The sequence below is a fragment of the Phalacrocorax aristotelis genome, chromosome 1 (genome assembly GCF_949628215.1).
Source record: "Phalacrocorax aristotelis chromosome 1, bGulAri2.1, whole genome shotgun sequence".
In the NCBI taxonomy this organism is placed as follows: Eukaryota; Metazoa; Chordata; class Aves; order Suliformes; family Phalacrocoracidae; genus Phalacrocorax; species Phalacrocorax aristotelis.
In genome coordinates this window covers 144,677,998-144,704,650 of record NC_134276.1, presented here as the reverse complement: position 1 = coordinate 144,704,650, position 26,653 = coordinate 144,677,998, and the positions used below count along the sequence as shown (strand labels likewise).

The window sequence follows — 26,653 nt, the reverse complement described above, 5'->3', positions numbered from 1 at the left end:
CCTGAAATCGCTGAGGGAGAAAGTACAGTCAGGGTTGGAGGACATTGTCACTGGGCAATCATATTATTTGTTTTCTGTCTACATTTCTCTAACTGCAATACTATAGTAATTTACTTTAACGAAAACCTTCATGCATAAAATTTAAAATGTGTGCCTATATCCAGTAACTTCCTCAGCTAGGAAATTGTGCGTTGCAACGCGGGAGATTAATTAAAAAGTTTATACTACGTTTTCCCAGGCCTGCAGAATAACTCATTAAACTCTCATAAAATAGTAACTACTCTTGTTGTTTAACAGACATGCATGACATTAAAGATGTAGTTTTTCCCCCCTGAAGCGATGATTTGTGCTTACCTGTGTTTACATGTAATATCTGTTCAAAACTCAAAAATGTTTCAATGCACTTTTTTTTTATTTACGCTTAGAGCGTTGTATCAATGCAACCTTGGTATATGCAACTTGATATACTTAGCTTTTTCTCTTATGCTCAGACCTGGAGCAGATTAAGAAAGGAGCAGGGAAAAAGTGGAGGATGGGCAAAACCTTCAGAAACTACATCTGAACATTATGTCTCTAACCCCAAAAGATAAGGGGTTGCTGCTAATCGTTCAGTGTGGTGCAATACTAAACAACAACTGGAATACCTGATGAGTCTGAATGTCTTTCTGCCATGGAGTGCCAGTGAACCAGGAGGTAAATTGCTGCCTGGTATGTAAATGCTGTACAGTGTGAGCATATAAGTCTGAATCAGTTGAAATCTGAGTGGGAGGGTGTTGTGTACCTGCCTCTGGAGGTGCTGGCAAAGCAGAGCAGGGCTGGGAAGCCCACAAAATGGATGTCAGATGGTCAATTAAAAGGAAGGATTTGCTGAGTGTTTCTGTGGCTTGAGGCAGAGTTTAGTGATTCGACCTATCAATCAAAGTTTATCCTTGTTACCACACAGGATTTAAAAAAAAAAAAAAAAAAAAAAGAGTTATTCAAGTGTATGAGAAGGTGTTTACGGAGGCCACCACAGGGAATTATTTACAAATTCTGGTAAAACTTTTTTTTTTCAATAAATTGCTTCATTATTTTTCCATTTTGTACAGTTTATATGGGACTGGGTTGCTCCATGGAACATCTGAATGCAACTATTTGGAAGGAAGCTTAGGCCCTTCTTGAGGCCTCCCAGTTCTGGAAATGTTGGAAGCTATAGCATCTTCCATAATAAGAGACACGCTCCCCAACCCCAGTAGGTTGAGCTCCTTTTTCTAATTAAGCATGAAACAGTATTTCCTTTTTGTCATTTTTGATCCATAGTTTGGGGTCCTAGTACATTGCAGGCCATAAAGGTTGGATCCAGAAATCTTCCAGAACTTTGGAATTTCCCACCCATTAATGTCTCCTTGTCATATATGTCACATAAAATAGAAGCATTCCCTTCACATTTCCAGAGCGTTCATTGTTTAAAATACTGTTTATGATATGCCATCAATAGTCTGTTTTCTGAAATAAACTGTTACTCTCTCCCAACATGAATTTTTTTCATAATCCCCACACTGTGCTATCCTGGCTGTATGAAGGCCGATCCCGGTGAATTAAATGCCACAGCAGCAATTTGAAATGTTCTTTTAATTCACGGCAAGTGCTCACTTGCAGTGACTTCCTGCTGGGTGGAAAGCTACTAGAGAGCACACTGTTTTGAAGTTCCGACGTAAAGTACGGCTTGAACTAAAAGTGACTGCCAGCTGGTTACTGGTACTCCATATTTTTTGTGAATATGCAGGTATGTTGCAAAGCATTCTCTCTTTTGTGTGTGGTTGCTCTGCAGTTAATATCCCAGGTATCCTTTTGGGTATAAGAAGGTTTCCTGCAGCCGCACAGCAATGCGTTCAGTCTCCCAAGGGGTCTTTTGCAGTCCTATGTCCCCATATAAATATTCCATGAGATGTTGATCTCATGAAAAACAGTACCGCCTGAAGTACATACTTGTGAAAAGCACAAAGTTTACATGAGCTTGGATGTTTAATTCCACTTCGGTTGTAGATAAAGACACTGCTGTCATGACTGAGATGTGCTTGCGTGGTGCCACAGAGAAGCTTGCACCTTCTGGACCACTTCTCTTTTGTGTAAGTAGTGAGCTTCAGGTTTCAAAATTGGTTAGTTGATAATGCCTCTGTGGAGCAAGGAAAATCTTTGGGGGGGGGGGGGGGGAAAAGCTGGAGAAGGTAGCTGGAGGTTCATTTTAAGATCTCTTATCTCCTAGAGGGATTTCATAGTCACTGTCACAGCTTCTTCCTGTAATAATGCTTTGTAATCAAATACTGGGGTCTGGTAGTATCCAAGTCCAGAATTTGAAAAACCATGCTCAGCTTATTTCTTGATATTCATAATTATCTTATATAAAGAGGCAGTGTGGTGCGTACCTGGGATCTGTCTGGCAGGAGCTCCATTCTGATCTGTTCCACAAAATGACTGTAAATAGGCTTATACCTATCCTTCTGTTTTGTGACAGCATTACCATAGAGGCAAGGCTTTTGGCTTGCTTCTTGCTTAACATTTCACACATTATTTCACATATTATTGGAATATAGAGAATTTTGTATGAGTTATAGCTAACACACGCATTTAGCAAATCTCAGTGGAACATGCACTGTGATTCTGACAGATTTTGCGCATGCGAAATAGAGCTTTCAACAATGTGCTTTTGTAATACAGCTCTGTGTGAACACAAAACAATTTAGGAATTACATGGCATTCGGTAAATCTGCCAGTAAAGTATCAGTGTGGTTTCTTAATACGTTAAAATGCATGTGTCTACCAGACCACAAAATTCCCTCAAGATTTATGATATGGAAAAGGTTTGCTCCCTTTCCAGCACTTATACACAGACACTTTCATTCTAATCCATGCTTCTTCTGTTTCTCTATACAAAAGTGAGTTCTAAATTATTGTCAAAATTTTAGACACGTTTCAAACTTTGTGCAGTTATTTCAGTCAGTAAGTACAAACAGAAACCCCAGGCTGAAAATAGGTGTATGATAGAAAATGTCTGAAGTTATGAATTACTACATGCAAGACCTTTTAGATAACAGTAGACCAGTTTTAAAGGAAATCTTCTGGAAAAAATAGTCCAGCTTTTATTTTTCAAAATTTTCAGTTTTCACTTAAAAAGCCCCAATCCCTAAAAATGCTTGGGGGCATTTTTTTGGTGGAAACAGTTATTTTCCAAAGAAAATAACAATTACTTCTAACGGATGGAAAGAAGACTGTCGGCTGTCTCACTGCAGTTGCATAGCGTGGGAGGTGGGCTGAACAGTCCTCTCCCTTTTAGGAAGGACAACTCTTCCTGACTTCTGTGATGTTCATTATCTTGCCATCAATAGTTTCTCCTTGCTCTGGGCTCCTGTGCCTGGGTCAGGGCAGGACTGGAGCAGTGTGGCGGAGAGGAGCGAGTGAAATGCAGGGAACCACAGCCACCCGCCACATTCCCCTGTAGAGAATACGCCATCCCTGACATTGATGTTTTTTGGAGCCAGTTGCCGTCAAGCTGTCATGTCTTGACGGCTCTGTAGGAGGAACAAAAGGCCCATCAGACCGAAGATGATTTGTAAACAATGAAGAAGGAGCATATGCCACCCCGCCATGTCTGACAGTGTAAAACCAACGCCGCGTTACCTGTGGCTGACACACAGAAAGCTATCCTTTAAAGTGTCAGCTGCTTCCTTATGCAAAGGTGCAAGAAAATGTTTTATTAAGAGCTGAATTTGGCTTCTCGTTAACTCTTGGGGTTTTGCTATCTCCGGAAAAAATCAGTGGAACAATGCCCTTCTTGTCAGGGTGCTGCCTTCTCAAAAGGGATAGTAATATCACATAATCTCTTGCAAATTCAAAATGCTTATTTAAAAAACGATTTTATTCTAATTTATGTTCTCAATGTTTTCGGTGTTTTTGGCATCTTCAGCATTAAATCAGAGGCTGAGTACTGTAATTTTTCCTGTTTTCCCAGTAAGAACTTGGTTGCTGATTAAAGTCTTTGGCAGGGAGTGGGCAAAAATTAATGCATTAACAACCTAAGAATGAAATCAAAGTGAATTAGAGTAGCATTATCTAACATAAATTATATTTTGTTAGTACTGTGTAATGTTCTTCTAACTGATGACAATGATTTATTTCTACTTAGATGAATGCTGAAACTAATCAGTGAATTGCTGGATAGATGCTTTGTTAAATTAGTCCCATATTCAGTTGGGAGTCTTTAATCTATTGCTTTGTCTGCTTATTTGTCATTGATTGCATAGGGGGATGTGCAGGTTCTTCTTTCATTTACATGAATATGAACTAGAGCATCTTCACTGATTATTAGTGGAGTTTCATTGTAGTTAACCAGCGAAAATGAGACAATGGGGCCTTTCTGTCTTTGGTTTTGTTTGGAGATGCCTTTTAAAAACCACCTACGAAATCCTTTTTAAAGTTATTCGAAACTTACTTTTAAAGGGAATTCATCCCACTTATTTCCAATATGCGAGGTGTTTTTAGTTAACAGTATTTGCAAACCCTATGGTAATGATTGCTTAAAAATGGAGGTGAGTTGGTAATTTATTTTTACATTTTCTCTAACACAGAAGGTGAACCGATGCTGCGCTGGTTTTTTCTAGTCCATCTACAAGACTCTGGCTGTTCATTAAAATTTTATGAACGAAGAAAATAAATGTGTTGACAACGAAAGAACAGAGTTTCAGGAAGCTAATATTAATGGAAGTGCTTTTGTTACAACTTCACAGTCCAAACCCATCATTTTTCAGACCAGCTTAAAATTCTAAGGAGAAAAACAACTGACCTTTTTGAGAGCATTTAGCAGAAATGGCAGCTGGGTCCCCGCAATGTGAGAATTTATATGCTGTTAACTATGAACTGTTGATTTGCCTAGCAGTTACATTGTGGGAGGTCAGGAAGGAAAGCATGAGGAGGTTTTTATAAGTCCTGTGAAATATATTTTTCTGGTAATAGAAACCTAGAAGCAAACTCAGGTTTACTATATCGCACCATCAGCTTAAAAATATAACACTCTTGAATGAAAATTGCCTCTTACTGAAATTATAAGTAATGCCCAAGTTTATTTTACAAAAAAAGTAAAACCAGCTTAATTCTGGAACATGTGTGGCATTCTTCTAACCCCTCAATCTCAATGTAACATTCAAATTTGAAGGCAGATTACCCACACCATGAAGATAGCATAAGATCACTTGGTGTGAGGAAACAACTCGTTATTGGAGTCCATCTTGGATGTTTTATACGCTTAGAGGAAAAAAAAAATAACTCCAGGTTTTGATAATTAATTAAATATTAAATTCAATCTTAAATCTGCAGTGTGTACCCTGACAAGCCAGCAGTAGGAACAGCTAGAGGGTGCAGGGAAACATCTTGAAAGCCCAGTACTGATGTGGAAAGCTGATGTGGATACTAACAAGCTGAGTAATGCTACTGCATGTTAGGGCTGGAACTACCTTTTGGTTCATTGTGTTGCAATTTTGCTTAAGCTGTTTGCACCCCGTATTTTGGGCAGCCCAAGGGAAGGAATAGTCTGCATGCTTATGGGAAGTCACAGAATGAAGCCTGCAGCTTTTTAGCTTTGAAGAGCCTCTAAGTGCCTTAATCTGTGCTAACTGTCCCATGAGCATCCTTTAGGTATGGAGCCGAGTGAAGTGTGCCATCCCACTAACATCCTGCAGCGGGTTGGGTATGCTGCTGCTAACTAGATTACAGGATGGTGATTTCCTAACCATTTCAAAGCCCAGGAGCCTCTTCCTTTGAAAGAGGGAAAAGAGAAATGCTGTTTGTAGAGAGAAAAGGAGCCGTATGTTTCATAGTTGCTTATGGGCAACACATGAGTTTGACTTGCACAATTTGTGTATGACCAGGTAGACACAAAGGCTCAGGGCAGAGTTCCTGAAATGCTCCTCCAGTCTTAGCAACAATACAGGTCTGTGATTTAAATGTTTTAAGAAAAGTCATGTGCAAGATGATAAATGTAGTTTCTCACAGGTCATCCTAAGCAATTGCTCTTCATTAAACTCAAAGCAGCTGAAATCCCACCAAGCAGCAGGGACACTTAATCCTTAGGCCTTTACAACCCCCAACCCTCCTGCCCCACGCTGTTATGGTACTGGAACTAGGTCTTTTGCATAATGTCTGTAGAAAGTTTGTAAGTATGGTCTTCTGGAAAATGCGTCAGTTGAATGTTTTAAGCTAAACGATGGCATGCAGATGCTGTCTGATGTCTGTGCTGTGTCCTGAATTTTCAGTACTCTATTAGGGGAGGCAGAAGCTTCTGTGGGCTCTTGTGGGCATGGTGGCTTTTCACAGAGAACCGTGTTCAGCCTGGTTTTCCTCCTATGTCCATAGAGTGAGTGGATTTCTTTGCAAGGTTAGGCAGAGGGACAATCCCATGGTGGTTTTATCTGCCCCTTCTATTTTCCTTTGGCTCCCTCAAATCCTGGCAGCCCTGATTCTTGTTCTTTTTTTTCTTGGACTCTCTGAAGAACAAGAGTTTCAAAGCTTCACGTGCTTTTGGAAACATGAATATGAGGCTCCCTTGAAGGACAGCAAGTCATCTCAAACAATACCAAAGACTGTTTGCAACTCACAGAATTTCAAAGCATTTAGTAACTCCTAAATATTTATTTTGGGGGTCTCAAGCCACTCAACATGTGCTGAAGCCACATCATTTATGTAGCAGACTGTCTAAAATTCTTAAAAGCAAGAGTTAATGGCTGCTGCCTTTGGCTGTAAAACATGTCTCTTTCTTGCATTTCCTCTGATTCCCCTCCCCCTTGCTTTACTGAGCATGTGAGCTCTCATTTGGTCGGGGCCACCTCAGAGATGTGATGTCCGTTGAATGTCAAGGTATGCTCCTAGTTCAATAACTGTGTAAATTAAAAAATGTTCTTGAGAAGGTAGATGCAGGACAAGAATGCAGCTGCATATTTAGTATTGATCCGCCGTGCTCTCACTAGGTTCTTAATGGTGGCTGGGCCTCAGGAAAGTAAAATTTATTTTTCTGCTTTAGCATATCTTAATCCAGAGTTAGGATAAGCAAAATGCTTTAATGTTTTTCATTAGAAAGCAGGTTGTGGCTTTCTACTAGCTGAATGGAATCTAGTTTTCTGAGAAAGGAAGATAAAGCAAATAAATCTAAGGAAGAAAAGAAATAAGACATTAGAAGTAAGTCCTAACAAATACAGAGTTTGTGCTATAACACTGGGTCTGTTTTCTGGACCATGTACGCTGTCATAATGCCTGGTGAATACATGATGCAATGTCAGATGTTGCTCTGTATATGTAAGTGAGGACAAGTGCTGCCACCATTCTACCTTGTCCTCCCGGAGAGGAGAGTTGTTTTGCAGTGCTGCATCCTGTCACAGAGGCATTTGCACTCTCAGATGCCTGTGCAGTAACTTTGTCTCTACTGCAAAGTCAGGTTTTGACAGGTTTGATAAATAAAAAAATCCCTGCACAATTTTTTGCATGAAGAGAATATTAACTCCTGTACTGTAGACAAATTCCATTCTGTAACTAAATCACACTGCTTTAAATTCACATCTTTTCACCACCTTTTTTTTTTTTTTTTTTTGTATGCTGCACTGATGCGCTGTGTGCTGTTTGAATGACTGTGCCAACCTCACTAAAGGTTAATGAGTTGGGGCTCACTGGAAGATGTCCCACCCATAGTTTTGAGATCCTCTGGAATGAAGACTATAACAGATCTAATTTATGACTGTGTTTGATGCATAAGATAGCATGACGATTTGACCTTGCACTTCATGTCCTGCTAAACTGCCACAAGAGCTGCTTAGTTAAAATGACCCCTTTCTAAATTTATGCTGTGTCTGGGCAGCTGAGTGTTTAAGGAGCTGCTGTCAAGCTCTAAATATCTTTGCCTAAGGCTTCAGAGTGGCCTGTCCCAGCAACACAACCATGGAGGGAGCCAGGGTGGTTTATGATTCCCAGTGCCCTTCTGTCATCACCTCGTTCCCTGTTCCTTCCTTCCTTTCTTCCCCAGAACTGTCTTTTGTATATCAGCTCAGGAAGGTCACTTTCATGGATTTCCACCCCCCCCCCCCACCTTTTTTTCCTGGTTGTATCATTTCTCCTGTGTCTTTGCAGCTTGGCTAGAAGGCTCTTTCTGACCTGACTGCCTGGCTTGGTCAGTATCTGCATCAGGACTTTAGACAGTTTTGGTTTTGCAGAGTTGTTACCTTCTGTATCACGTTTGTTGTGTCCTGGTTTGGGGAATGGGGATAAGAACTGTTCTATGTCTATTTACCAGCTAATTTCAGTACTTTTTTTTCCCTAGCTCCTAATTCTCCGTTTTCTTTTGTCACTTTGATCCTTGCCAGCTCCCTGGTTTTGCAGGAGTGGCTGCTACAAAGGTGCATGTGTTCTTCTCTGTAAAACCGGTCCTTGTTTTGTGTTGCTAGGCTACTCCCTTCCAGCTGCCACTGAAGAAATGCTCCGTGGTGGGAAACGGTGGGATCTTGAAAAAGAGTGGCTGCGGCAAACAAATCGATCAAGCAGATTTTGTCATGCGGTAAGACAGAAACCTCAATGACACATTGTCTCCCCTTACCCCTGCTAAGTCTTGGACTTTTCAAAGCTATTCAGTTGTGATTATTCAATTATAATTTGCCTTGTTTCCCCCACCCCCCTTTGCAGGATGCTTTACACAAGTGATTTGGGTAAAAGTGTGAGGAAAGGCAAAAAAGAGGGTTTTGACTGGCTTCTGCAAGTGTGTGTGTGTAGTGTGGGGGCTGTCTGCAGATGGACGGGTTAAGGTTGTGACAGATTGTGCAGTGTCACAGAGAGGTACTGAAGAGCTGCTTTTCTCTTTCATTATGCAACGTTGGGCAGGGTCTCATGCCGCAATGTGCTCCGTCCTCTGCAACACTAAATGCCATCATATGCAACCTATTGAACTAAAGATGAGTAGGTACTGATTTATGGGGCAAGGCTTAAGTAGTAAGTTGGAACAAGCTAATTTGTTCCTGTGTTTTTCTTCCCTCAAGATTGATTTCTGGCTGACTGAGGAAAGGCCAAACCTCTTTCCTTGATGCAGGTTTTTTGGGATTCCTCACATTTCCCTTCCCTCCAGCCTTCCTGACATTATAAGAACCTGTTAGGAGGGATGTTGAAGCAGCTACTGCTTTCATGATTGAATTTGGCACTTTCTAGGTCTGCATTCTTTAAGGAAGAAAGACAGAAATTAGTTCCTCCCTGTTAAACATGAACAAGAAAGATTGTGGGGGAGAAACTGGAGGAATGCTCCCAAAGAGACGAGAAGTGGCGTTCCTTTGGGGTTTGAGATGGATGCATAATGAACACCCACTTTAGCAAGTCTCCTTATTAGATCCTGATGGCTTCTTATAAAGCCATAAAATTTGCTGCAAACCAAACAGTATTACTGTAATTTCTGGTTTACATCTCAAAGACCAAAAATGCCTTCAATGTTAAAGCAAAGAAATACAACAAACTAAAGACCAAAGGAAACATACTTAGAGCACTCACAGAAGAGCAGATGTAAAGCACAGGGGGAGAGAGGGGCAGTGTGCTTATTGCCATTACTGCAAAACTCCTCAGGTGTTCCACAGACAAATGTAAGAAACTGCAGGGTATATACCATGGTAAAATTATCTAGATGCAATGGGAAATTGAAATGCTGTAGGAGTGATCAGTTACAAAAACAATAGAAACTTTTTTTAAAAAGAACAGCAGTTGTAGCTTGATTGGAAAAATCCTTTTCTCTCCAGGGAGGGTAAAGCAACCATTATCTGTACAGAACTTATTTTGAATTGGAAATAAGTGATAGGGAAAAAAATCCCAGTAGCTGCCTGCAGGCTGTATTGTATTAGTGATGTGCAGCCATATTTATGGAAAATGTTTCAGTTCTTCTGGGTTAGAAGCTACTACGCCACTGGGAGAAAATATTTTTATAGCAGGTGGAAGACAGGATTTGCTTTTCTATAATCTGAGAGCTGAGAGAGAAAGAGCACAATAGTGACTTGCATAACATTTTTCAGTTTTTTTTAAAGAAATTTTTGTAACATCTTTAAGTATTTTCGCAGTGTGAAATGTCATGCCAGGTTTTGCTCTTGCCCTTTTCTTCTGTTCACATGGTTTTTGATTTCACCTAAGTGTATTTCTATAACCTCTGTCATTTGACTGCAGCCATCTTCTCTCATATATTGTAATCACTAAGGTTAATTAATGAGTTTAAACTCATATCATTGCCGAGTATCTTCTACAAACACAGTTGTACCAACATAGAGATTAAAAAAGCAGCAGTTTTCAGACCCTAAGGCATAGCACACTGCATTTTAATGAAAAAGGTGCATGGCATATGTTTAGGTAGTGTGGTTATAATAGGTTCTTCTGATACCTGGCTGGTTTTCAAGTTTCTAATCCTTATTTCTAAGAAAAAAAATTTGATTTGCCCTCTCACTTCCTCCTAACACTTATCTTGAGAGAAGTGTTGGGTACTAAACCTTAAGCAATGTTTTCTTCTGTGTTTTGACAGAAGAGACACGTTTTCTTGATGTTAGGTTTTGAAGAAATGTTTCTACATCTCACGATTCTCCCTTTCCTTCAGCCACTTTCCATGGCTCTGCTGTGGTTTGTATGTCTCCCAGAGCCAGGGTTTCTCTCTGTAAAATAGCAGGGGCTTGCAGGGAGTTCTCCAAGCTGTTTGCTGGTGAATTTATTCTAAAACTAGAAGCAACTTGCCACTATTTCAAGTTGACTAGTGGCTGTCCTCGTTTGGAGAGGCCAAGCTGTGCCATGCCATCTAGCCATACCAGCCCAGGTGCAGCTGGGGAGGTTAAATACGGTGGCACTTTGAGGTTTCTAGACAAGTCCAGAGAAACATGGCTTTCAGCTGCCTTACGCAATTATTGTCTTGACGTTGGCCAAGATGCCACAAAGGAATAAAAATGAGTGTTTGCAGTTACATGTTAAATTCATGTTAGTCCCTAGTGTTTAGTATATGTGCATATATAACATTATAAAATATCTAGATAGTTACCTAGCATCTACCAAATGCCCATGCATCACCCAAGTTTCCCGGATTCTCTGCACCTGTGGGACATGCACTTGTGTCTGGGCCAAACCCAGAAGAGCTATTTCTGCCTGGTAAGGATTGAAGGGTCCCACTCATTTTTACCTTGTAGCTGTTTCTACCTGTTGAGTTGAAAGGTCTCAGATGTGAAAAAGGCACACATGAACTTCTGTGCCTGTTGATGATTTTTTTTTTTTCCCCAACTAAAGGCTGGGTCTATATAGAAGACCAATATGTTCAGCTCTTTTAGTTAGACTCATGTCAAAAAAGCTGGCCTGAAACACTGTCCTGGTACTTCCTTCTTTCCTGTACATTCACGTACTTACTCCTCAGTACCAGGAGCAAGAAGTAAGATAATTAAAAAGACCTTTCCTAGGATGACTCTTTTGTTTCTTGGTGTGTTCTTCACCTGCACAACACTCAGCACCCTGATGACCTGTTTAAGAAAATAATCTGAACGGCCAAGAAGTTTCTAGAAACGAGCTGATTCTTTTCTAAGTTTCCTCTGGATACTCAGGCCATTTCTTAATATTTCATGCAGAACAAGCTGGGAGTGAGACTTACTGATGAAAGGAATTAGTTGTGTTTAAATAATGTAACTGGGACTGGCTTGTGAAAGAAATTTCGTTAATGAGATATTAAGATGACAAAAACAAGGGAGAGATCTTGGTCCATCGTAGTGATTTTAAATAAACTTAAACCAAAAATGGCTTCTTAAAAGTTTGCCCTAAAAATTTCAGTTTCTCCAAATCACAGACCATTAAACTGTGATGTGCCAGAGGTCATTTATGCCATCTCTCTGCTCTGAGGCAAATCACCTATATATGTTGCTTCACAAATATTTGTTTGACCTGCCATTGAAAACTGCTACTGAGAGGGTTTTTACCACCTCTCCAAACAGTATTAATCTGATTAATTTGTATCCTACCCAGTGCAAGTGCAGGAAGCAGCCTATTGCAGTCTTTATTTATTTATTTAAATGCAAACCTTTCTTGATTTTTAAGTTTTTTTTTCATTATTTATGACTAGGATTTAAACTTCCCCTATGCTTCTAGTATTTTTTTTTTCTTCTCAATGATTGCATTTTCTGAAGCCTCTTATTTTTATTCCTCTTTTCTGGCTTCTTTTTAAGTTGTCTAGCTTCTCTTAAATTGTGGTAGGCCAAACTAGAAACTGTTTCCTAACAGAGATCTCAAAACGTTGTGTACATCTTAACAACAGTAGCCATAAAAAGGAGAAAACGTTCCTGAAAATTTATTTTTCTTTGTGAACATGGTTGAATTAATCTACGTTTCACATAGGTGAGACCTTGCTGTCCTTCTCCTTGGCATTTTGTGATGATGTGAATATAGGAATATGATTTTGAGAGCTGATATTTATATGCGGATTAGCACTACTGGTTTTTTTTCTTAGGGAATGTGGGGTGTTTTGCATTAACAAACACTGGAGGGAGTATACCTGTGCACACTAGTGCTCTCTCTGGGCACTGACATTGCACAAAACCATAACACATGGAGGTGTGGCTGGGAATTTGTGCAGCCTCATTTGCTGCACTCGGCTGTCAGAGCGCATGGATCCCTTCTCTGAACGCTGCAGAGGTCAGTAAAAATGCTAACAGAGGCAGCGACTGCTGTGGAAACAAGGGTTTTCCTTGTGACAAGACTGATTCTCCCAGTGTGTCAGAAGAGTATGGTGACCTGTAGTACAAGAGCCCAGCAGTTTCTGCAGTAGCCCCTGGAAACTGCTGTAAAAACTGAACTGTAGCTCCCTTCCCCAGCTCCGACCTCTCACTAGTGTCGGAAATGGGCCTCTGAATTATTAAGACAAAAAAATTGGGTAAGCAACTTGTTGTTGGACTCAAGGGTTTCATGACTGATGCCAGCTGCCTGGAGGATGCACACACAATAAGTGGAGTGCTACAGAGAGTTTAATGGAGAAGACAGTGAGAAAAATGACGTAGATCTTCACAGGCATAAGATCTGCAGCAAAGGAACTGGCGTCTCCTTGGTACTGGTAGTAGTTGTGAACATGAAAAAACTCTCTGTGCCGCTGCCTGCCCTCTTCCAGTGCTGGGGCCTCATCCTCCATGGCAGTTGTGGTCTGCAGAGCTGAAAGCAACCACGGGCTGCGTGACCCCCTTCTTTAGGGTCAGTGTTTGCTGAGGGCACGCTCTTGCTGGGAGCAGGAAGAGGGAGGAACTGGAGCCCAAGCGTGCCCCTCTCCTTTCCTTACCTTGTACGCTCCTTCTCTGTGCTGTCCTTTTCCAGGCATGCTGCAGAAGAACAATGAAACCAGCACATGTAGATGGGGATGTCTTGATTCGATGCCTGAACTTAAAAATTGGAGGGCAAATTTAGTTATGGTACAGGCCAGAACTTAAAAAACAAACCAAAAAACAAACAAACAAAAAACCCAAACCAAACAAAACCAAAACCAAACCCCAATAAAAATACCCCAACAAACCCCCAACCCAATAACATAAAAACTAAGAGTCTTTTTTCTGAAAAAAATCCAAATTCCAAATCTTACTTGATTCTGAGAAACCTGGTTTCATTTTTGCCTTTTAAGCATTAAAAATATTGTTCATATCTTTGATTTAAAAAGTTGGACAAATTTGAAATGAAATATTTTGACACCAATTTTTGGTGTAATTTCTGTGTATTGAGTAGATTCCTCCTGACTGTAATTTTTGGAGCAGTGCGTAGGCTTGGATACTGTTTGAGTGTATCTTCATCTTTATCTGCTGTGCCTTCCTCCTTCTCCTAGGTCCTTACTAGGGAGCATTTAGAACTGTTCATAGTCTGGAAGTTTCTCTCTACTGTTTTTTGGAGTCTTGGCTCTCTGCTTTCCAAAGTAAATTTGCTCAGTCACTTTCTCCTTATTATATTTTCACTGGGCCCACCAGAACAAGGCTGTGAGTGAAACAGAGATGCACATATTTAAATAGGCACTTAAAATTTTTCTCTGTGTTTTCTTGATACATTTTGTGTGTTGAAGATACCCTGCAGTGCAATATTAAAAATGCCAGTCACCGTTGTTTGCAAGACGCGTAATGCTTGTAATGCCACCGAGTGGTAACAGTCTGGAGCCTGATACTAGTGAACAAGACAGAACAGAGTGAAAAATGGAACTTTAAAAGAGTTTGGAAAAAAGTCTTTGCTAACATCCTCTTTCACAGCCTTTCAGCCTGTTGGAAATGCCAAGTCCGTGTCTTTGTTTTTTCTTGGTAGTTACATAAAGTCATCTCTGCAAAAGGTTTTATTTCTACATTTCCCCACAATCTGGTGCAAAAATGTCCTATTGTGCTTATAGGTGTGGTACAGTAGGGAACTTTTGTAGCTTGGTCTAGTATTTATACAGTGCTTTTACATTTTCTGACAGCTTGTTTTTTGTTTGTTTATTTATTTATTAAATTACACCTGCAAACTTGCAGACTAAAAAAGACTGAGGTTGAAGCCTGTCAATTCTGAATGTCATTTAAAATCTTGACTGTCTGTCTTTGCACAGGTGCAACCTTCCTCCTCTATCCAGTGAGTACATCAAGGACGTTGGATCAAAAACCCAGCTGGTGACTGCAAATCCCAGTATAATTCAGAAAAGGTAGAGAGCATATTGTTCCGTCTCTTGCTGGGGGGAAACAAAAAGAAAAATGCTTCATCTGTGTTACAGATATTGGTGCATCAGAGTTATGTTCTTTATGATCTTCTCATTCTAGAAAAGGATCTGGAATAGATGAAATGGGCAATGGTTTGGTGTTTGGTGAAATAGTCCAAGGCTAAACCCTGTTTCACTGTAAGCAGGGAAACTAAAGGAGGCTGGCTTCTTACAGAGCTATTTCTTCTACTATACTCCCCCCAGTGCTTCCAGCTCCCCCCCTTTACCACGCACTGGGCATGTGCCAGAGGTGCGTTGGCTGCTCCCGAGCCAGGCACGTACTGCTGGGCGGCCCAAACTACTCTGCTGGTCAGGCCAGCTGGCTGTTGCATCCCACAGTTAATGAAGATGCTAATTTGGGTTTGTCTTTGCCTTGCCACTGATAACCTCTAGGTCTTTACTGTCTTTGTATTATTTCTGTTAGTAGCTGATGAGAGATGGGAAGAGGCAGGGACGTGGAAAAAGTCAATGCCATCTCTCTGATTTTGCCTTCCTGAATTTTAATTGCTATATTATTTGTTTATCACCCGAAATGAGGTAGGCTGTTCTCAGGCAGAACAAGATCTGGTGTTAACCTGCCATGCTCACTGAAAAACACAGAGAAAAGGTATAAACCAAGGGAATGAACAGGAAATGATTAGGCATAAAGAAATGTATAATGCAGGTACTAGGAGGTAAAGGGTTGTGAAAGGAAGCAGAGCAGGGAAATAAAATGAATAATAGGAAGCCAGGTGTTTTAGACAGATGAAAGGCACAGACTTGGAAATGGATGTTTGATGGTATTTAAATGTAGTACTTTTCCTCTCTATCAGGAATTGAAGGGTTCTCTGGTTTTGTGTGTGGAAAAGATGACAGTCTTTGACAGAGTAGAAGAGATGGGGACCAAGAGAGAAATGGAGTAGTAATCAGCTTCAAGAGCTGATTCCAAACAGAGAGTGTCTGAATAGGAGGAGGCACAGAAATGCTTGTGGGATGAGATCAAAGCAAACCAAGCAGAAGTGGCAGAGGATGGCACCAGGTGCCAGGCGAGAAAAGGGAGCTGCTCAGGGCAGTGGACCTGAAGATGGGGAATCTGAAAATCCTGTTTGGACATAGATGGCTAATGAGGTTGATTTAGGAAGTAGGATGAAATGGCCAGAACAGCCCATCAAGGAAAGAAGATCAGTTTCGCCATGGCATTTTGGATAAAGTGAAGAGAAGCAGTGTGAAACATGAGGCTTACAAAGGATTTTACAGTTGTCAAGGCAGAGGATTATTAAACTCATGGATATTTATTTTACACCCTCCCCTCCATCAAGGCCTAGAGTGGAAAGCTCGCTGTACTTACTTTTTAAGAGAAGAAGAAAAGGAAAAAGAGTTTTAGTGATGCTACAGGGAGGCTATGGAGCTACACGAGAGAAGCCGTGCAGTTATCCAGTGAGAAGGGAAGGAAGGGGTGAGCAGATGGTTGAAGAAGCAGATGGAGAGAGTGACATGGTACTTTGTGAGAGGAGGAGTGGAGACGGAGGGAAATGGGAAAAGAGGGAGGAAGGAATAGTTGGGGAACAGGAAACGGGATTGTGTTCAATGTCAGTTTTCAAAATGAGTGGATGATAACTGCGATGCAAGACCTTTGATGAGAAAGTAATGTGGGATGTGTATGCATGTGTATTGATTAGGTAAGGAGATATACAGGCAGTAACTGAGAATGAGACAGAGAACAAATAGCACTGAAAATTGGCGGAAACCTCCTCTGAGGTTTGGAGCTCTTGAGAGATCTGACACTTTGCTTCCTCTGCCTGGTCAGGAAGAGATATTTTTTTAAAAAATATTTTACTGATGTTTCCTGTATGCTATCCAAAGCCATTATTTTACCTCCTGTGTGTGAAGTTAGAGTTGGAAAAACAAGGTGAAAGCTTGGAAGTTAAAATAGGAAAGAAGACTACTACTCTGTCAACAAATAATTCATTTCTATAGAAAGAAGCTTTTTAAGGAATTAAGACTGCATATAAGACCAGACTTTCACGAAATTCAAGGACATTCAGATTGGTGACTGGTATGTATCTTTTTCTAAGCTGTAAGTTAACTAGTATTATTCATCACCATTGTTTCCCTCTTCTCTTGTCCTTACTTTAAGTCGGTTGATATTGATGAGGCTTGACATCTCAATTTTCTCTCAAGTGTGTTATGGCAGATTTAGTGAATTGATCCTGCAACACTCTTCATGGCTTCTAAAAGATTTATGATGAGGCGTGTTGGATAGGGTGAAGTTTTCATGCCGGGAATGTGGAGGCAATTTTCTGTGTAGTTTTAAAACCAGAATGATTGCCTTTAGAAAACTAAATTGTTGGCAATAATTATTGCAGAGTGATATCTGAGCTACCACCATTTCCCTCTAGACGTAGAGCCTTAGGATGGGAGAGTCAAGATTTCAATCTGGGAGTACATTGACTTTAGAGATACTTTTAAACGTTGCCTTCTGCAAAACTTCAAGTAGACAAATAATAATGAAAGAATTGGAGATCCAGTTCCTACTCCATTTTCAGCAGGAAACATGACTGTGCAGAGAGTACAGTTTTCACTTGTAAAATATTGTGCTCAGTTCTCATTTGGGTTTGAAAATGATGAGGAACTTCCTACCCTAAGTTTGCTTCCTATAATACAGGAGTACTGACAATGGAGGTATTATAATAGAAATTTGCCTGGCTGACTACGAGGACTCCTGATGACTGCCCCAGTTTCTTTTTTTGTCTAAAATATTTCTCAGGCATCTCCCTTCGATTAATGTTGGAATTCACAGTCCTTCGAGCCTGCGTAAAACTTCTTTTTCCACTTTTCATACAAAACTTACCTCCCTGTCAAACCCTGGTTTGAGGTTGCAATTGGTATTGAAATGTTTCATAAAGCTACTCCTGGGGCCACTGCAACATCTCCCACGCTCTAACTCCCACTATTGTTGAGGGACTGCAACAAAGTCAGTACCTTTGATGCTTCCAGTTCATTCCCCTACAACTCTAGTCAGCTTGGGCTTATCTGTAGGGAACCACTTTGCAGGCAGAAGATTATTCTATATTTATTCTGGGTTTTATTTTCTTTTCACGGGTAGCTGCTATAAGTCCGTGCTAGGAAAGAGGCAATGCAGTAGCGAGACCTGTGATGTACCTACAGCTGTTCTTATACTCCTGGAAAAATCAACAACATTATGTCATTTATGCTGATTGTTTCTAGATTCTGAACACTTGTCTAAAGCTGTGGAGAGGGACTAGTCAGTGGATTGCAGATGAACATAAAAATGCTTAAATAGGTAGTGATGATTTTCTACCAATGGCATAAGATTTTTGATGAAGAAAGGCAAAGAGTTACTATTTGGGATGTGGGTATTTTGTGTTTCTGAAGTCACTGCCTCTGGGCTGCTTAAGAGAAGCCAATTCTAGTAATTTCTTACCATCTTCAACAGCTCTTGCAAATGTCATGTAATAATACTCTTATCTTTTGTCTAAACTTTTAATTAAGTCTACAAAAAATGCTGTTTGCAGCAATCTTCCTTTCTAGTTGCCATGTCTGCTTAAACTGTCTAACCCATGCACGCATATATCATCAGTAGTATGGATATAATAGTCCAAATAGATTGTTTCCCAGTGTTCAGTAAGTTTCAGATCAACTGATATTTGTTGGTATTCTATCCACGAACTGTGTGAATGTTTCTGACCTGTGTAGAAATAATCTCATTAGAAAATGGCATGATGACGATGGTAGCATTCTTTACTCACCATAATTCAGCATCAATATCATCGACAGAAGGCCCAGAGGTATGTAATATACACCTCCCAACACTGTCTTTGAGACGTAAACTGCTAATCCATTGAATTGTGTAAAGATTTTTCCCCTTCTCCTTTCAGGGTGCTATGTTTTCTCAGCACTGATGGTGCTGGAAGGAAGACATGTTGCACTTGGGGGAGAGCAGGCAGCCATGCAGCTGCTCTGGAGGCTGCTTCTGCTGCTCTCAGCTTGTGGAGCAGATGGTGAAGGGGGATTCAGGGTTGCTGCCCTCGCAACCCCCGCTGTATGATGAGTAATTAGATCTGAAGATCTGCCCCTTTCCCTAGGGGAAACCTCTCCCTGCCTCCTTCTCACCTCTGAAGGGAGAGCTCAGCCCGTTCTGCTACCTCAGCCCTCCATGCTGGAAAGCGCATCAGCCCATGGCAGGGGCAGAGCGTGAACTGATGCTGCTGGTCTAACAGGAGAGGAGAGCCCATCTGCTGAATGGTAGAGCCAAGGTGCCCTTCCCTACCTCTGTCTCCCCTCTGCATCTGCTTCGGCACCATGCAGGTCCCCAAGAGCAGGAGCTTCGTGCACTCAGAGGCTGCAGAGCGAGGCTCCGAGGCAGAGCTCTGCTCCCCCTGTTTTCTATCCTCTCCCCACATCGTGTAAATCCACTTGAATGAGGACCAAGTCATTCGTGAATGTGTCTAGGGCTTTGGAGGTTACCATAATTAGATTAATTTTGAAAATTTCTGTGAAATACCTGTGCTGTCAGAGTTAGGGTGAGGGTGTAGGTGATCCCTGTTTCTGCTACTACAGCATTTCTACAGAATACAGAAATAAGTGAAGGGTTAGTTGAAGTGGTATCAGTCTTCCTTCTTTGAAATGTGGGTATCTTTGTTTAAGTCTTTATAGTGGAGTCTCTCAACAGTCGTATAACATTGCCAGTGGAAGTAGTCTGACTGAAACTTGGATAACCAGATTTAGGATCAGCCATTACACTTTGCAGCTCAGTATGAACTTTCATCACTGAATGTGAACATTTTATTTTTCTTCAGTAAATTAATTCACTTTTTTGATCTCTGCGATGTTTGACAAGTTTTTGCTGCATCCAGTTTCCTGCACTAAAGCAAGATAAAGGAATGAGACTAAAGGCTAACAAATGCAATGATTCTGCCTCTGAGCTTTGAAATGTCAGTTAAATATCGCTGTTTATTAGGTTCCCATGAAATTTGAGTGGGATTAAATTTGCTTTCCAGTTCTCCCTGCATTTTAGAGCCAACTAATAATCTTTCCTGGATTCACTCCTGAAGATATCTTTGAAACCTATTGACTTAAGCCATTAAGAATAAAAAGATGGAACTGAGGCAATTATTTAATTTAATAAAAGCTTCCTTCATTTTTGGTTAAACACATGTACAATATTAAGCCTGTTGCTGGCACTCATCGAAATGGTACCTGAGAATTACTCTTGACTATTTCTCCATGTAATAACTATGTATTCCGTTCGCAGGTAGTTACACTTTAATTTGGTAATTGCAAAAGATCAGAAAAAGAAACGAAAAAAAAACCCCACCCATAAAATAAGTTATTGAAGGAAGACCCCTCTTGCTCATCTTGTCCTTTCTTTTGGAATCAGGTAATGAGAAGATCTTTCCTTGTAAAGTCATTTAATCATCAGATTACCAGATTTTAAACATTTCACATAGAGGTGGTTCTTTCTTTTCTGGTATCTGAATATATCTCAGATTATTTCATTGAGAAGTACTCCAAACTGATGAGAATCCTTGTTTTCATTCACATTGCAAAACTGCCCTTTTATGTTCTTCTGCAAGAGTCTGTGAACATCTATGACAACAGCAAGGGGATAAAATTTCTGGGAAGCACCTTTTTAGAGGCAAGACTATAATAAACCCTTCTGTATACAGAGGTTGCTTGGAGCCCCATTTGTTAGTAATCAATCTTTTTTCTCCTCTAGTACAAAACTCCTTTAAAGGTTTTGAATTTATTAACAACTGAATCCTTAGTTTCACTCTGCAAGGAAGATCTATTTTTATCCTCACTTCAACAGAAAAGGAAGTGAAAGCGCAGTGATGGAGGGAGCTTGCCAGTGTTACCAACTGAAGTGACACTACAAGCATTAGAGTTAGAATTCAAAGGTATAATGAAAAATTAGAGAAGCATTCTGAACTAAACAGAATGCTATCCAGAAAAGGCAAATATAGAGAGTCCTCCACGTGGGGAGGAATATGTGAAAAATTGGGGGAGTTATTGGCTAGGCGGCATTTCTGCAGAAAAGAAGCGTGTGGTGTTAGGTCAGTGACTGGGCACGAATAGGCAATGTCCTACTATTTAGATAAGAGTAAATGCTGTGTTGGGTTATCTAAATAAGTGCAATGTGTGAAGAGATATATTTAAACTCAGATGGCCTCAGCTGGGGTGCTGTACTTAGGTTTGGCACCACGTGTTCAAATAAAGCCCCAGATCCCAAACATGGAGTGTCAACTGCAGGGTGCAGCAAAGAGCAGGAAGAAAGAGAACTGTGAAGTCCAAGCCCCGAGGAAAGGACTATTTCATCTAGAGGTGTCTCGAAATATATTGGTGGCTTCAAAGAGAAATGTTGGTTGCTGTTGATGAGATGAGAAACAGTGGGCTGAAATTTTGGGTTAGGAAAATGAGAACTGAGAAGAAAAGTTATTTAATCTGGTAGGGGAAAAGAATGGAGAAGGAAAAGCTGAGGAGAGCTGTAACAGTTTCCCAGGGGTATGGTTAGCTAAGGTGCTGGAGGTGAGACAATACCTCATCATCAAAAGTGATTGCTAGACACTAGGAAGAACTTCCCAGAGGGTGCTGTGAAATCCATGTAGCTTATGCTTAAGTACAGGTCAGATAAGTCGGGCTGATCAAATAAAATCTCCCCTTAGACAAAGAGCAGGTAAGTTGATATTTTGGCTGACTGTTCAATTAATCTGTAAAACTCTCCATGTTACAGTAATTTAAAGGGGTAATTGGTAATGGGATGAAATGGGAAATTATAAATGAAATGTCATTAAATTATAATTTGATGCTTTCTCTTAAGCAAAAAGAAATGTTTTATTAGTGATCGTCGTAAAGCAGAGAGAGAAGATATCAGGATTAAAACAACCCATTTGGATTTCTGATTGAGAAGTCCTCAAATTTCAATTCTAATATGTTTATTGTAGAATTGGAGAGGAATAGGATGCATTATCTTATATGCGCCTTTGTATATCTCCTACCTTAAACTGGGATTTTGATGATAATCATAGTTATCTGTATTGTGAATAGCATTTTAATTGCGAATCTTTGTCTTACCAAAATCACCAGTGCTTGCCCATATGTGCTGATATTCATTAACACGTTGTCTCACACATTTTCATTTTCTTGGCAAACCATTGCAGGAAGACTGTTTCTTTTTGAGTTTTTGGGTTGGTTTTTTTTTTTCCCACCTCCTGCTGTCTTCTTAAGACGACTGTCTTGAAGAGTGTGCCAGTAGTACCAAACAGAAAGACAACCAGCTGTCTGATTTTCCATTATTAGGTTTGTGAAATGGGAGAGCTATATATGTCCTTGAGCAAATAATGCTTTTAATTAAGGTGATTTTTTCATCCTCATATTGCTGCAGTAGGACTTGATATGAGAGCTTCTAAATCCTGCTGTCATTATGTGGAACAGTGTACCCAAGTGCCTTATGTTTAAATATATGAGTAATATCTTCGAAGTCAGTGGAATAACTTATATGTGTTTTGCTGGATCAAACAATTTAGTGTTTTGTATGAGCAACCCAAGCTTTTCAGGGTAACAACCCAAAAGATTTTTAAGTGCCTAATCCACGTTTAGGTAACTAATCTCTATTTGGTCTTTGGCTTTAACATGGATTTTTCTACCACTATCCCATCACTTGGATTTTTTTCAGATATTGATTGGAAAGCAAATATATCTTTTTTTTTTTTTCCTAAATTGAAGATATAAGGCATCCTGCAATCTGAAAGACTACAAATAATGAAAACACAGAAAATTAGAACTTTTCTGATTGTTTACTTTTTAACAGCATCTGCAGCTGTGATCCCCTAAATTTCAAAGAAAGCCTCCAAATTCAGGAGATGGTTGCAGGAGTGTAAGAATTATCCTTACGGGCTTAGCCACAGGCCAAAAGCTTTAGGTTAAGCCTAGATGTTAAAGAGGCAGAGAGGTTAATTAGTATCTATTTTCTTATTAAACAGCGGAAGGGATTGCTGGGAGTAGGATAGTCTAGCCGAGAAGACTGGTGGGTTTTATTCCTCTGCTAATCTGTGCTGATTTGTGCAGACTTATGAGATTCCACCGCTGCTGATGTTGGGCAGAGGCTGTCAGGCTGTGCAGTAGGTTATTCATCAGTCTTCAGTCTGGGCAGCAAGGTAGGTTGGGAAATCAGTTGCTAGGTTGGTCAGCAAGAGCTTGTGCCTTAAAAGCCTCCTCCCTGTATGTATTTTTGCACTCTCAACTGCGGAGGATAAGATCTAGCCAATCATTTTTCAGACAGAACTTGTTATAATGAATATAAAAGTATTTGAAATGTTTTTCTGCTGACAGTTTGGTTTTCATAGGCAATATTTCCATCCATGTAATGTCTGGAAAGATTTGCTTGTTTTGAAAGCAATATTTTTCTCAATTAAAAATTAGGACATTATTTCAATATGAATTTCAGTGAGAAGACTAAATCAGTAGGACTTAGAATAGATGCTGAAAGAAAGGAGAAACAAAGTGAGAGAGTGTGGAGTCCATTGTGGAGTCCTTTAGGGGAACAGATTCTCTCCTGGTGTAAATCACTGTAGCTCCCCCACTGCAGTACTTTATACCCACCAAAAACCTGACTTGGCTATTTTTCCTCATCAGGGAGGGTTGGCTCTTGCACTCACGTAGCCTTTGGCTGGACTAGCTTTCTAAACAAAAAAATTCCCAGTGGGTGAGGATGAGACAATCCTTTCTTCCCAGTCTGCTTTGGGGTCCACACAGCCTTCTTGCCCACCCTCAGTGCTGGAAGTATAGCCTGTCCTTTGAGAAGGATATGTAGGCAAGTTGATTTGTTGGAAAGCATCAATACTATGAGGCTGCTAATAGAAGCAAGGCAGAAGCTGATGCTTCATAGCTAAGCAGTTTAACTGCAGAGTTTTCAGCTCTAGGTACCAGTGTTAGTTTCTGTTCTAGCTGGCATTCTAGATGCTAGCCAGTGTGGAAATTCTTTTTGACCCAAAACTGGTTATTTCTCATAACTGGGTTAGTACCAACACGTGTAGGTATCTCAGCACCATCATCTTACGGACATTGACTGTGTAGACTTAGAATTGGCCAAAGTGCGCTTCACCTAGTCATAAAGATAGTCTCACAGAAACCCCCAAATTACTCCTAAATGGTCCACACCTAGAGAAAATCCTGTTACATCCCTGAGAAATAAAAAGATTGTTGACATTTGTTGTTTTTCAGGCTATTACGCTCCCCCTAAGCTGGATGTGCAATTTAAAAATGTAGGAGTGTGAGGTTGTGACTCATGAAATGTTTTTTCATAAGCAAAAACTGGGCTGATTAAAAGGCAATTGGCTTGAGTCAGAATGTTAAAAAGCTGCTGTATCTTTCTTACAAGAGGGTGCTGTTAAATTGCTGAAAGTGAGTCATGGTAAACGTTAGAGAACATTTTTCATGATCAGCCTTTTATGTACAATAACAGAAATAGAATAATTTTCAGTGAAAATACACCTCCAAGTAGAGGCAAGTTTATTTTATAGTGAAACCGCTATTTTTCTATGCAGAACAAATCCAGTTGTAAAAATTGGCATTTGCCATTTCATTGCTTTTAGTTTACTTCTGTAGAAAATTTTGGAAGTTGACAGCTGTCAGATTAGTGTTTTCCTTATATTTGTGTAGATAAATGTTTAGCTATAAAGATCCTTGGAGGGTAAGTGATACGCTCACTTCAGATGTGACTGAACTGCTGCATCATTTTGTGCGTAAGGAGGCTGTTTAATACGGTGTGATAGGGCATAGGGTTATCAGCGAAGGTTGGCTGCTCTGGTCAGATAGGCAGACACAGGGCTTTTGGACGGGTTGCACTTCAGGGCCTCTTCCTGGTGGTGGTTCCTGCCAATATTTCATGGTTTCTCAGTGCAGAGAGAAAAAACCTGTTGCTGGAAAATTGAAGACGGCTATAAAAGGGTGCATGTTGCTCTCTGCGTGACATAGTTTTGGTGGCATTTTGGGTCAGATGAATACTAGCTGTTAACCCTGTGAGATTTTATGAAGATCTGATGCGGAGCACTTCTACCCTATCTATAAAGCCATGAGGAAATACGTTATCGTGTCTAAGGGAAAGGAGGGCATAGTCAGGAAACCTTTCTGAATGACAGTCCTTTGAAGAGGAACTGCTGTAAAAAGTTGCTTCTAAAGGGACTGAAGAGAGGATTAGAAAGATGAGGCAATGAGAAAATCTGTCTTCCTCTTATGGACCTCAGAGTTTTCCTCCTTCAGGTGGGAAGACCAGTTGCAGATTTTATGAAACCATGTTTATTCCCTGTCCATTCCTCTGCACAGATCAGATCATGAAAGGAGGCTGTGAATAAAGGTAATGTGCTGGGGGAAGCATCGGCACCTTTGAAAGCAGGATGGGGTGACTGCCCCTGATGTTGATCATTCTGACCAGTGCCTGCTGGCAAAAAAAAAGCTGGAAGAAAGATTTTTGCCAATAAACCTGTAATGGATTGGCCAGTAAACTACTGAAGAACATACGCCTTCCTAATAGCTTCATATCTGTTGCTGACAGAGGCTGATGGGGGAAGAAGGGGACAAACTCAACTCTAGACAGACACATCTGTTCTCCAGCAAGGCTCCTTATATTAGATGTATCAAAATAATCTGTGGAGGTATTGAGCTTGGTGGTGCTTTGAGCTAGAGATACAGCAGGGTCCGTTGTCACTTCAGGCACAGATGTCTTGGAGACTGACTCCAAGATCTGATGTTTTCTCCAGTGAGACCATTGACAAAGAAGGAGGGAGGGACTACCATTCAACTCTTTCATGTAGTGTAGTAATAAACAAATCGCACATTTTATCTTACTAACTCAGACACTTCTTGTCTTGCTTTATCTCTGCAGTTTCCTGTGAGGTACAGCTGCTTGCATGTTGTTTTCTGGAGGACTGATGCTACTTAATACAGCCTCATCCCCTTTCTTTTTTTATACTCCATATTAGGAGCTGGATGTTGACCCACGATATTTTATTATTTGCTTACTGTTTGCCCTTTCTGTTCCTTGGATTTACTACTCTAAGTACAAGAACTTGTAATTGTGTTTTGAAGGAAATTTATTTGAAATGTTAAAAAATTTTTTGGAAAGGTAGGAGAAACAGACCATAAACAGTAGAGGGGAAGAAACAACCTTTAAGTACCGGCATGCTAAATTGAATCTTTCATCTCATAGTTTTTTATTTTCATGAGTTTCTCAGTGGGATAACTGAAGGGCAACAAATCTGGTCATGATCTGATAAAGTTAAAATTGTGATTCATGAAATTTCAAGAAAGAATTTTGCAGTAAAATTCTGAGAAATTGCTAAAATTTATTAAAAGTAGAATAATACAATACCTGCAAGGCAATACTCTGATATCATTGAGGAAACTAGCATTTGAGAGACTGTAAAACTCTGAAAGAGAGAGGACATGGGCTAGAGCAAGTCTAGTGAATGATAGTGAAGGAGTCAATGCAGAGAAGATAAACATTTAGTCTTAAAAAAGGGTGTAGAACAGAAGTGAAAATGGAGAACAAACAGGTTAAGGGATTTTTAGGTAAACCAGAGAGCTGGAGAAATTTTTTTAGGAGTTTTTGAGCAAATAGCCAGAGCAGTATCAGAACCACTAAGGAAGGATCTTCAGGACTATTTTTTCACATGTTCTCAGCAAACGGTAAAAAACAAAGAGTAGTACCTGTATTAAAAGAATGGGAAAACATGAAGGACGGGAGGATAGTTTTTCTATCTTAGTTTGGTACAAACAGAGCGGAAATGGTTAAACACCGAAGGAAGTATGTAGTTGTTCAGAAGGCCTTTCACAGGAGGTAACTAAGAAGTAAAATGGCATCATCATTGTGGAAAATGTATCATCAGGGATGAAAACCTATTTTCAAAGTCA

The 26,653-nt window shown here is 40.2% G+C and overlaps 1 protein-coding gene across 1 annotated transcript in view; it reads left to right on the top strand.

Annotated features, from left to right (window-relative positions):
* The window catches only part of ST8SIA1 (ST8 alpha-N-acetyl-neuraminide alpha-2,8-sialyltransferase 1), a 128,994-nt gene that overhangs the window by 63,643 nt on the left and 38,698 nt on the right, over positions 1-26,653 (top strand). The window contains exons 3-4 of the mRNA XM_075114031.1: positions 8,460-8,569; positions 14,597-14,689. Coding sequence (XP_074970132.1) covers positions 8,460-8,569; positions 14,597-14,689 — 203 coding nt within the window. The remainder of the gene's footprint in view (positions 1-8,459; positions 8,570-14,596; positions 14,690-26,653) is intronic.